This window comes from Rhododendron vialii, chromosome 12a (assembly GCF_030253575.1).
Source record: "Rhododendron vialii isolate Sample 1 chromosome 12a, ASM3025357v1".
Classification (NCBI taxonomy): Eukaryota; Viridiplantae; Streptophyta; class Magnoliopsida; order Ericales; family Ericaceae; genus Rhododendron; species Rhododendron vialii.
In genome coordinates this window covers 9182020-9194029 of record NC_080568.1, presented here as the reverse complement: position 1 = coordinate 9194029, position 12010 = coordinate 9182020, and the positions used below count along the sequence as shown (strand labels likewise).

The window sequence follows — 12010 nt, the reverse complement described above, 5'->3', positions numbered from 1 at the left end:
GGGAGAAAGTAGTCTCCTGGGGAAATTGTAGAAGTGGGGAGCAATCCCCCGCTTCTCGCACTACACTCACACGAGCACCCTTCACACAATTACCCTTATATCCTCCCACGAACACGTCACACCGAATATCCGCACTGTCTATCTCGACGGGCTATACATTAACAAAACAAACAAAAAAAAAATATAGCCTAAAAAAAATAATAATAATAATAATACGGGTCTCTACAAAATCTAAGATCTTCTCCACAAGATCCTTTCCTCCCATATCCACTAACTATGACCGTGTCATGGGAAAATCCCTCTTGTTTGTCCTGCACACGGGGTCCTAAATGGGTGCACCTAAGTTATGTACTTAGCATGAATTCATTTAAAAACCATAGCAAGGGGCATGATTACCCTTTGGAACTTCCCATGGCATACTATAAGTTAGGGTCGCCACCATACTTAAAATACTAACTATGACCGTGTCATGAGACAATCCCCTCTTGCTTGTTTGGCAAGGGCACGATTACCCTTTGGAATTTCTCATGGCGTACCATAAGTTAGAGTCGCCACAACACTAACTATGATCGTGTCATGGGACAATCCCCCCTTGCTTGTTCGGCAAGGACACGATTACCCTTTGGAACTTCCCATGACATACCATACGTACGTTAAAGTTGCCATAATAACATCACCTGGCCCCGCAGGTAACCCATTACAATACAGAGTCCATATCAAATCCGCAATCTCACAACTCCACAACTTTACCATTTTTCCATTAACATAGTATCGTCTAGATGAAATCTATTCGCATACCACCCCATGTCTTTAGGGTCCAATCTAGCATTCAAATCAAGTATTGGATCAATATACAATTAATCAAAATAGCAATTAAAATAATAACAAGCAATGCAATCACCTAACTTTTTATGAATGGGCCATTGTCCTTAGTCTAGTATGGTCAATATGTTATAAGGCAAGAAACTTTTATCAATAAAAGTTTTAATAAAACAAAAAATATATACATATATATAGGCTCGCATTAGTATTTTAAGAAATTAGATTTAACAACTAATTACGTACAATAAATAAAAAAATATTATAATAATTATCATGACCTTAATAGGAGTCCTACGGTCCTACACAACATGATCGAGTGTCGAAAATTGAGTCCGGAAGGTCGCGAGATAAATTTTAAATAAAGATATTAACAAAAATTGGCGAACGTAAAATAAATGGATAATAAATTATTTAATAAATAAAATATGTTGAGGTTAGCAGGGTTTCATCTTCGGAGTGTAAAGAGTCTAAAAAAATTTACTCGGGCATCAATAACATAATTTATAAGGTCGTAAAGATTTTTCGTATGTAAACTTTTGAATGAAAACAAGTAAATAATTAATAAAAAAATAAAAAAATATGATATTAACAAGGTATGATCTTTGAGGTGTGAGAAGTCTAGGAAAAATAGTTTGTGTATCAAAAATATTGTTCGGAAGGTCGCAAAATGGTTTCGAACGATTTTTAATAAAATCGAACCAAGTTCGCGGTGGGGGACCCAGCCGCAAGGTATGACCGAGTCAAACCTTGCGGTCCACAAGAATTTGACTAGACCTTGCGGCCCGAAGCTTGCGGCCGCAAGGTTGAGAGCAGAAACGTTTTTTTTTTTTTTTCCGCTTTGGTTTTGATGCATTGGTCCATTTGGGGCATAGGGTTAAGCTTAAAAACACTTAGGGGGTGTTTGGGAGCCTATTTTTTGGCTTTTCATTTTTAACTTTTTGAATTATGATTAGAATGTGTTTTTAATTTGGTAGATTGTTTGGATGATATGTACAGAATGGATTTTGCAGCAGGAGTAGTGTTTGGGAGATATAGAATGAAAATGAATTATGGGTTGGTTTTTTACTATGTTGCCCCTGATTATATATAATACTCTTGTATAATGTGTATAAATAATATTTTAATTAATTGTTTTAAGTTTTACTGTATTTTGAAATTAATTTCTTTTTTACTTTTTTTAAACCCTTCGCCACCTGGCCTTTTCTTCATGGGAACCGCGCGTGAACAACAAGCTGAGAGTGGATCTCACTCGTCGGCCATGCGCCTTATCCAATCGGCGCGTGAGCTTTCCTCTAGCATCGTATTCGACGGCAGATCACCACCAATCTCTTCGTCTCACCTTGACGAAAAGGAATCTGTGGTCCAAAGTTGTTTTTGACCAACTTTTTCTCCTGGTCAAACTGAACAGAGACTCTGAGATGTATTTTTCGGCTTCTCCTCCATGGCGGACCACCACCAGTGTCGACGTCTCAACCAGACGAACAAGACCCAGTGGTTTTCAAGTGTTTTCGAACACTCTCTTGTCTTGTTTTTTATCTAATCAGATTTTGTTCGTACGGTGAAAAGAATCAAAAAATGGAGAGGGTATATAGGTCTTCTGCCGTGGCTGGTGAACGAGAATGGGAAAAAGAGAATGGGAAAAGCTCCTCTGAGCTCTTTTGCCTTTTGTTTTAGAAATGTGAAAATGGAGAATCCATTTTCCTCAAAACCCATTTTGCCTCTTTCAACCAAACACCCAAAACACAAAAAAGAGAAGAGGAAAATGGGAAAAGGTGCTATCCAAACACCCCCTTAATATACTTAGAGAAGAGGTTGGATATGATTATAATACCTTGGTTTGGATCGAATTGATTCAAAAATGAAACTTGAATTTTTTAAAAGGTGACTCTGGTTTCTTTGATCGGGGAACTTTGGGACCGAATTGGTTGATGTTTGGGGATGCTTTGAGTTGTAAGAAGTGTTTGAAACAGTCAATTTGGGTTTCGGTTGGTTTTAGAGCACTAACCCACTTTTCTCTCTCTTTCTTTCTCTCTCTAAAACTCCATAGTTTGAGCTTCAATTAGCCACGATTTTCTCTTGGTTCTTACGCAATGGAGGGTGGTGGTTGCAATGGGTGCTCGTGGGTTGAAGTGATGGGGTATATATAGGTAAATTTTGGAGTGGAAGGATAAGATTGGATTTAATTGGGTTCATGGGATTTGGAATGAATGAATTGGGGCCGAATATGAGATTAGAGAGGGAGCCAGAGATGGATAAGAATGTATTAAGTTCGGATTTTACCTTGGTGGTTAAGGGTTTTCTTGGTTTACGCAAGGGGGGATGAATTTGTTTTTCTTGGTGGGAAACAAATAGAGGGAGTAATGGCTGGAAAGAGAGGGAGAAAGAGGAAGACATTGCCGGAGAGAGTGAGGTGAGGGAGATGAAGGTGTGTTCATGCATGCATGCATGTGTAGGGAAAAATAAAATAAAATGCATGCATGTATATATTGCATGCATAATTGTAAAAACAAAATTATTAAGAAAGTAACTTCTATATTTATTAATGCTATTAATAATATTATTTATGATAAAAAAAAATACGGTCGTTACAATTAAAAGCAAGTTAATTAAATATATTTATAACATTATTTGCAAATTACGGAAAACATTTGAATAATTTTTTTTTGTTTTCAAATATTTGCTTTAATTCTATCTTAAGATCAAATTAAAATTTTAAACTAGTTTTATAATTGAACACCATTTTTTAAGTTGTCCACTCCCCAACTGTTAACTAAAAGGCAAAAAGTATTGTGTATATAGTTTCAAGTGGTGTGCATATATAAATCCTCAAAATATAAAAAATTTCCTGCAAAAAAGAAAAAGAAAGGGTAACTTGCTACTCTCTTTTTTTTCAATCGTAACTTGTTACCTAAGCAACCAGTTGTAATACGTGTTGTTATATGCTATAATAAGTGTAGCTATATAAGATAGCAAATGTTGTCTTAGTGAATGGTATATAAAACCTGTTTCTGTTTTTGGAGTAAGGTAATCCTAGTTTTTTGGTCAAAATTTCATAAAATCATCTCATTTTTGACAAATCCACTTTACTTTTTGCGTGTGATTTTGATCCAAGGGCTGTAATTTACCTACTCTTCAATCTAATGGTCCATATTTTTTGGAAGTATGATGCTTACATACCATTAGAGAGTATTGTAGAAGTTTTGCAAGTCAAGGGGTTTCAGATAACCTGTTTCCATTCTTTGTCTCCATCTTCTCTACCGATCTCTTTTTTTGCACAGCCACTTGTGCGTCGTAAAATTCCATTCTTGCACCAAGCCAAACAAATTTTCTATACGATTAGAAGAGAACGAGGGACAAAATAATGAGAGGGAGAACAATGTAACGTTAATTGTAAAATTTGTTAAGAAAGAAAGTTTGATGGTAGTCAGGTGTTTGAACGCTTTCTATTTTACTACGCGCACTTTGCGCATAGAATGCGTAGAGATTGCTTGTGGGGCTTATTTCGGACTTCCACACAAATGATCCGAACCGTTTGTTAAATTTAGAATAATTTTTTGAGTTGCCTTACCAAAAATTAGCTCAATCAAATGACCGTAAATTCTTGCTCCAATTTACTAACTTTTCATTCAATTATTCATTAAAATTAAAATATTTTTTGAGTAAATTCATAAAAAAATAACTCAATCGAATGACTGTAATTTTTTAATCCAATCTGTTAACTTTTTCATTTAGAATTCAAAATTTTGGATAGTGTGTGATGGACCCCGAAATGAGCCCCACAAGCCGTCGTAGAAATCCCAAATTTAGAAATGTTTGGAAGATTCCATTGGATCAAATGAATCTTGTTGTCTTTGAAAAATCCCATTTCCCATCACCAAGGAGGTTGAACTCACGGGTCCTTTTTCTCCCATAAAAAGACCGGTAGCTTTTCTTGACCAATGCCCATAATTAATTTCTAACCGCAGTCACTTCTTTACCAATTAAAAATAACATAACAAGATCCACAGAGAGTCCGATCTGCTACTGTCTTTCCGAAGCCACCCCTTTTCACAGAGTCCATCTAGAGAGAGAGAGAGAGAGAGAGAGAGAGGTGAACCCAGCTCCAGTTTTCGGGTTGGTTGCTCAGAAAGCTGAAATGGGTATTTCTGAGTTTGTGCGTTCTATTGATTGGGAGCATGAATCATACCCAGAATATCGAGATTTCGCAGTCCTTCCCTTCTTTGCTCTGTTCTTCCCAACTGTTCGTTTGCTTCTCGACAGATTTGTATTTGAGGTACTACTCAACCATATCTACCTGTATAGCTTTGATTCTGCACTTCTCTTTTTTTGGTTCGATGGTGAGCGTTGTCCGGGCCAGCTTACGCGCAGCTCAACCAATCCCTCTCCGGTCCGGTCAAATGCAGGTCATACACGCGCCGAGAGCAGGGAATTCACAAGAAATTTTTTTCTTGCGGCCTAACACCAAGAATCGAACTTGGTCGATTGAGTGGGGAGCAAACCCATTATCTAACCGGACTTACCCTTGGGGCTTTTGATTCTGTACTTTATATTTGATAAATCTTAGATCGGTCATCAACCAAAGCAAGATTTTCTTTTTTGTACCAGCATCCATCAGTGTTCAATTTGATCTCACCTGTAGGCGGAGAGTTCCGAGCAATTAGAGTACTGTGTAATCTGCCACTATGTTAAGGAGACTGGAATACCTCCGAGATTTCGATAGGAGGGTAGGTTGGTGATGAGGTTAGGGCCACCGTATCCGGAGGACCATAACATTAGGGAATAAGAAGTACATGCTCTGTCATGGTTATTGTACAACTGACATGTTTTGATGAGATGTTAATAGTGTAAACATTCTGGAATAGAATAGTTTAATAAACCTCATGCGGTGATGAAAAGAACGATACGATATCTCTATTATGGCTTATCTTGTTCCAGCTACTTAGTAGGGATTCGGAGAAAACTTTCATCACTTTACCATAAAGCTCCTGTTGCATTCCTGCTGGCTTTGTCTTTTGTTTACAATTCGTAAATGTAAATAAGTCTGCTTTAAGCAGTGGGCATCATGTCCCATCTCTGAGATTTTCTCCTTTCCTCTAACTCCATAGCTCAGTTCATAATGGATGTTCATGTTGCAGAAAGTGGGTAGACGATTGATATTTGGGAAAGGACAGCAGACGATTGCTGTTGAGACAGATGACAGAAGAAAGAAGATACGTAAGTTTAAAGAGTCGGCATGGAAATGTGTTTATTATCTTTCAGCGGAGCTTCTGGTGCTGTCTGTTACTTATGATGAGCCTTGGTTCACTAACACAAGTTATTATTGGGTGGGGCCTGGAAACCAGGCCTGGCCTGACCTGAAAACTAAGTATGCTTTGAACTTCTATTCATTGACGATTGTTTATTCAAGCAGCAGTATTTGCTGTAGTCTGTCCTTAACTTTATCCAGGTCACTACTTTTTTCAGTGACTATTTTGTGGAATATTCAGGTTGAAGTTGAAAGCAGTATACATGTACGTCGCTGGATTCTACACATATGCCATATTTGCTTTAATTTTCTGGGAAACAAGGCGCTCTGACTTCGGGGTGTCGATGAGCCATCATGTTGCAACTGTCATTCTAATTCTTCTCTCTTACATATTAAGGTATGTGTATGCATTACGGCATGTTTTCCAGATTAAAGCATCTGATTGAATGACAATTGGCAAATTCCAGGGGACAAATTTCCTGCTGTTGTTTGGAGCTTTCATGGTCAGGGTTAGATATCATGTATTTCTACAGTAAGTAGGATATAAAGATGCATTGGGCAGTGAAGTACTAATAATCTCGGCATTAACAGTATGGTGGGAATATTCATCCTATAGGTCTATATACCCTCCACCATTAGTCCAACGACTCCAACCAAGCAAACCAGGCATATATTCACAAAAAACATTAGTTGAGAGAATTTAGCTTGTACCTACGAAAAGATTTGAAATACCATATTCTATTTATTGACCACTCATCTTATGGGCCTATGGATGCATTGCTAGCCTTACCTGAGGTTTCTGACATGTTTTTCTTATGAATGCAAAAGCCATTTCAGATGACCTTTGAGTGTAACTCCCATTGCACAAAAGAAAAATCAGATCAGACTTTTATCAATTAATGACTGATTAATATGAAAATTTACGTGTTTCCTGTGTCTTCCGCAGGTTTGCTCGTGCTGGCTCTGTTATATTAGCTCTTCATGATGCTAGTGATGTATTTCTAGAAGTAGGGAAGATGTCTAAATACAGTGGCGCAGAAAGTCTCGCTAGCTTTGCGTTTATTCTTTTTGTTTTGTCTTGGATCGTACTTCGCCTCACTTACTTTCCATTCTGGGTGCTCTGGAGTACCAGGTGAGCAAGTGATTTATAAATTTACTTGGCTATGCAATCATTATGAATTTCCCTGGTCCTTATGTGTAGTATGATTAGGTTAAAATCATAACCCGTGCCTTATATCAAATTTAAATCTCGATAAAAACAATGCATCAGAAAGGCTGAACTACTGTGGAGCCCGATCTTGTTTTCCATCAAATTTTTAAATTCTTCAAGAACTGCCAAAGCATTAGAACGGATAATCTACTGAAGCAAGCAAGCTAGGTTTATAGAAATATTGTTAGCTTAGTTTGTTTGACAGGTATTCTCATTCCAGATTAATCATTCTTGGAATTCGCTGTGGAGCCTATTTTGTTCAATATGTTGTCTTCTTCTTATTCCTCATCATGGTGCTAACTTCAGTAGATAAAGGTGTTGGTGCATTAAAAGATATTTACTTATGGAGGAAAACATTCATATATAGGACACATAAATTAAATGAGTGTGCCGTAGTGAATGTGTACAGAAATTCAAGATACTAGGTTGTGCTATTCCCCGTTCAACAGTTGTTGAAATGCCTATTCTGCTTAAACATGTGGTTTGGAGTTTAGTTGCATAAACCCACTGTATCACTAGAATCTAACATGAATTTAGTAGGCTATCAACTATTGACAATATTTTTTGAGGCGCAATGTGGCGTCTTAGATTGTGGTTAGATGACTTGTACTGAAATCCTCGCTGAACAGTGAAGTGTGATGTTACTTCATAGGAAATTTTAGAGGAGATTTAGTATCGGTAAGTAGTAATCCTTTTGATTGTAGAATGCTGATATTCAGATTCTCTTTGAAATCAATTTTGTTAGTCTTTGACCTCATGAATCTCCTTGTCTTTTGGTGAAAGTAGGAGGTGCAAAAGTAGGTGGATCATCTTTAACTTTTCACCAACATTTTGAGGAGGGAGAATGTAGTTTGCCATAAAAACTTCCTCATTAAGAAGGAGAGATTCCTGTTTTAATACACCATCTCTTTTGAATTGTTATGGATTTTCGTCCATTACTAGTTCCTACATGCCATTCTCTTTTGCTTCACAATACTTCAACTTCGATGATGTTGAAGAACATATAAAAATCGCTACCATCAGGAAATCGGAAAGGAAGACAGTTCAAGTGCTAAACCAACTCCAGATGATGATGCTCATAAATCAAATCTTGCAAATTGGAGTCCGTAATTATCAAAAGACTCTGTTTGACGCAGTTTTGGGTGGAATTATTTTTTTAGTGGGAATTTCATATAGAAAACTCACTATTGCAATGTATGGAGCCAACTAGTTCTTCTCCTTTTGTCATGTGTCTTGAAGTCATGTTTCTCAATGATGTTGTTAGTCAGCAATATCTTTATTCTGTGACACTTGCGTTTGTCATGTTCCATTTTTTCCATTTCGTCGTCTTAAATGAGTAGTAGATGCACTTGGGTATGATTATTGAGCGTGGGTATGAAGTCTAGGGGTTGGGTTTTCCTAAACCTTCAACATGAAGATATGGGGATGAATCGGATGATGAACATCTAGAATCTGGCTAACAGGATGGGGACATTTCCTGGACTTTCTTTATGTTTTTTCCCAGTTGTATTCTGCTATGATTTAAATTCTGACGGAAATTTAATGGGATACAGAGGCAAACTGGGAATTTATGTGTCTTATCCATGTGAGGAGGTTATAAATATTTTGTTCCTATTGAAATGCGAGCTGCTTTTTCTTTCAAACATATGTGAAAAAAGAAGAAGAGAGAATCCAGACTTCCATTCTGCCTATTCCGGCTACCCTTTTCATATCCCGCTGACACAGTGCCATAGGGATATTGGGAATATGTAGTCCTTGTAACACTGCTTTCTGTCTATATTGTTTTACTGTTAGGGGCTTAGCCTTCTACCACTTGAAAATTTTAATCTTATTATATAGTTCTTTATAATATTTGTTGTTTTCTTCACATGGCAGTTATGAAGTTCTCCTGACCGTAGACAAGGAAAAGCACAAGGTGGATGGACCAATTTACTATTACGTGTTCAATTCTCTCCTTTATTGCCTGCTTGTTCTTCACATTTATTGGTGGGTGTTGATGTATCGGATGCTTGTCAAACAAATACAAGCAAGAGGCCAACTTAGCGAAGATGTTCGATCTGGTAAGTGAATAATAGCCTAGACTTCCATTTCAGTGTAACCAAATTATAGGGATTTGGTATGGGGATACCTTGCCACAAACAGGTAGGTGTAGCTAGAGAAAAGAAAAAAGTCAAAAAAATATGAGCTACAATGGTTTTTGTGGTTGTTAAGTTCATATCTGATAGACTGATATGCTCTTTAATCCACTAGTTGATATTGGGTTATACATAAAGGCAATACAAAAAGTCGGTTACGTGTAATAGTACAAAGAAGTACAACATCAAGTAAAGAATTTTTATCTAGGTTGCATGTTTCTATACTTGGGGCGCCTATTGGGTTCACTTGGAATAATAGAACATAGCCTCGAAAATTGATGTGCCTAGAATATTCACCCTTTTTGTGAAGTTATTTTCAAAATAGCACTAGCACGAGAGTAATTTGAATCTCTAGATAATGGGGACCTAGACTTTCCAAAGAAAAGGCAATGAAAGGAAGGATAGGGGCTGGGAACATGATGTGTAGCCACCTCGAATTTCTTTCTTATGGCATTGGTGAAGTGGGTTTGTTTTGCTGGCACTGTTACAGTGCACCCTATCTGTTCGATAGGTAGCAACATGAAGAAAGTTCAAGAGGAGAGAGAGAGGTCTCTAGACATAGAATGACAAAAATTCTAGAACACAATTAAAGTGGCCATGTGCAAGAGAGCAGGGAAAATGACGCGAGGAGTGTAAGAGATATGCAGGGAAAATAACGAGAGAGCGCATTTCTAGGTTTCAATATTATGGAGAATGAAGTTTGTTATTCTATACTGCTAAAAGCACAGTGAACTAAATAAGTTTTTGGGTACTCCAAATGTGGTGACGGATCGATTCTGGCCTGAGTAGTAATGGTATAAATGTATGTACATAGGAGTATGTTTGTTCCCTCTATGTCATGTGGGCTTCAGCTGAATATCAGCACCAGCTAGTACCTCTCCATCCCGCCATGAGCCACTTTTAATAATATAGGTTACAACTCTATATTCTGCCCTCTAAAGGGCAAGGAATAACTGGTGATGTCATGTACCTAAACTAAGCGGGAAGGTTGGGGTGGATTTTTGTTTGGGCTCATTTTTTGAAAGTGGTCGTGTAATTCAAACTGTCAAGTTTCTCTATCATGAACCTCTTTGTTTGCTTTTGTTGATCTTTGATTGGATGTTTTTAACTTGCGCAGATTCCGAAGGTGAAGACGAACATGAAGATTGATCATTATAAGGATTTTCCATCATTGGTTAATATGTGTGAAGGTATTGCGAAGTCTAAAAGAAGTCATTTCAACATCCATATATCATCATTAGCACACAACCTACAAGCATAGATATGTACACTTGCCTCACGTATCCATGTATACCCAAGGAAACTGGGATGTTCAGACACGATCCCAGAAGCTTTGTCGCACAAATATGTGCCTTAATTTTTGTTTTAAATTTGTTGCTCGTATACACCAAGGAGATGCTGGAGACACGATGTGGACATGTTAAGAGGTTGAAGTGCAATTTTAAGAAGTTACGGTGGGTCAAAAAACTCAAAACTTCCATGAATCTTAGGTCTTGGATACTTGTTAGTTAATATTATTTCATTGCTAATACTTTGATAGGAATACTATTCTTAACTTTTGTATGAATTTGTGATTATTATTTTTTCCCTTAGGAGTTTATGTATACCAATAATTTATGCTTTTTTATTCAATTTGTGGTGTGTGTCCTAATTTTTTTGGAAATACCAATCTGTTTGTTTCCCGTGTCCATATCCATGCTTCTTAGTATACCCATATAACTGGTTGAAATCACTTTTTTGAGGATCCTCGAACCTAATTTTAGACTAGTTCGATCAAATTTTTATGTTCAGTTGTCCCATAATGATCATCTGTACTTGCATCTTTCTATCCGATTGAGAAAAAGTGTTCCTTTCCGTGCTTTCTTTTTTCAGGTAGAGTGCGGTTAAAACCCTTTCACAGTTGTATACGGTTGCTCAGCGTGTAGATCATTTCTGTATATTCTTTTGGGACATGACGGAAAAGCAAGTCAAGGAGGGTGGCAAGGGGGCTGAGGTTTTTTATTTGTGATTCCGAAACTATGCTGATCTTCTGCACTTGCTGTCTTAGAGAGGAGATTGTTACAAGGAAATTGTAAGTAAATTTATCTGGGCGTAATGTTGCTACAAGGAAATTATTCAGTCAAAATGAAATTGCGATGCTTATCCTGTAAGGCTGTAACAGTTGAGCTTGTTGTTCGTAGTGAAGTTGGTGAGCAGTATTTGCTCTCTATTTTTCTTCTTTTTCTCCCCCGTTTTTTGTCTCCAAGAAACCTCGTAACTCATTTTTTAATCTGGTATCATTGTTGTGGTCTTGGAGACCACAAGTGAACAGATTTTCAACCTATAAATTTCTGAGTAACTTGTTGCAGATTGAAGCCACTTGAAAATTTACCGGCATTGATAATAGTGTAAATAAGACCACCTAAGCATGGGTTGCGATATTTGAACCAAATAATGAATGTAAAATTGAAATTCTGGGCGGAAGTCACGGATGTGTTGGATCAACATTCGAGGGTGATAAAGTAGGTCCCATGTCAACGTTTTTGGTTTGTCATGTTAATTGTTTTACCAAATCTGGGTCCAAATGGATACCCTAGAAGCATTCCTGGCTGTTTTGAA

At 37.3% G+C, this 12010-nt stretch overlaps 1 protein-coding gene across 1 annotated transcript; it reads left to right on the top strand.

Annotated features, from left to right (window-relative positions):
- Nucleotides 1-4770: 4770 nt before the first annotated feature.
- Nucleotides 4771-11626, top strand: LOC131310510 (ceramide synthase 1 LOH3-like). Its single transcript, XM_058337567.1, has 7 exons — nt 4771-5095; nt 5958-6187; nt 6309-6464; nt 7014-7199; nt 9153-9337; nt 10530-10602; nt 11285-11626. The coding sequence occupies exons 1-6, from the start codon at nt 4958-4960 to the stop codon at nt 10559-10561; spliced, it is 927 nt and encodes a 308-aa protein (XP_058193550.1). The 5' UTR covers nt 4771-4957; the 3' UTR covers nt 10562-10602; nt 11285-11626.
- The last annotated feature ends 384 nt before the right edge of the window (nt 11627-12010 follow it).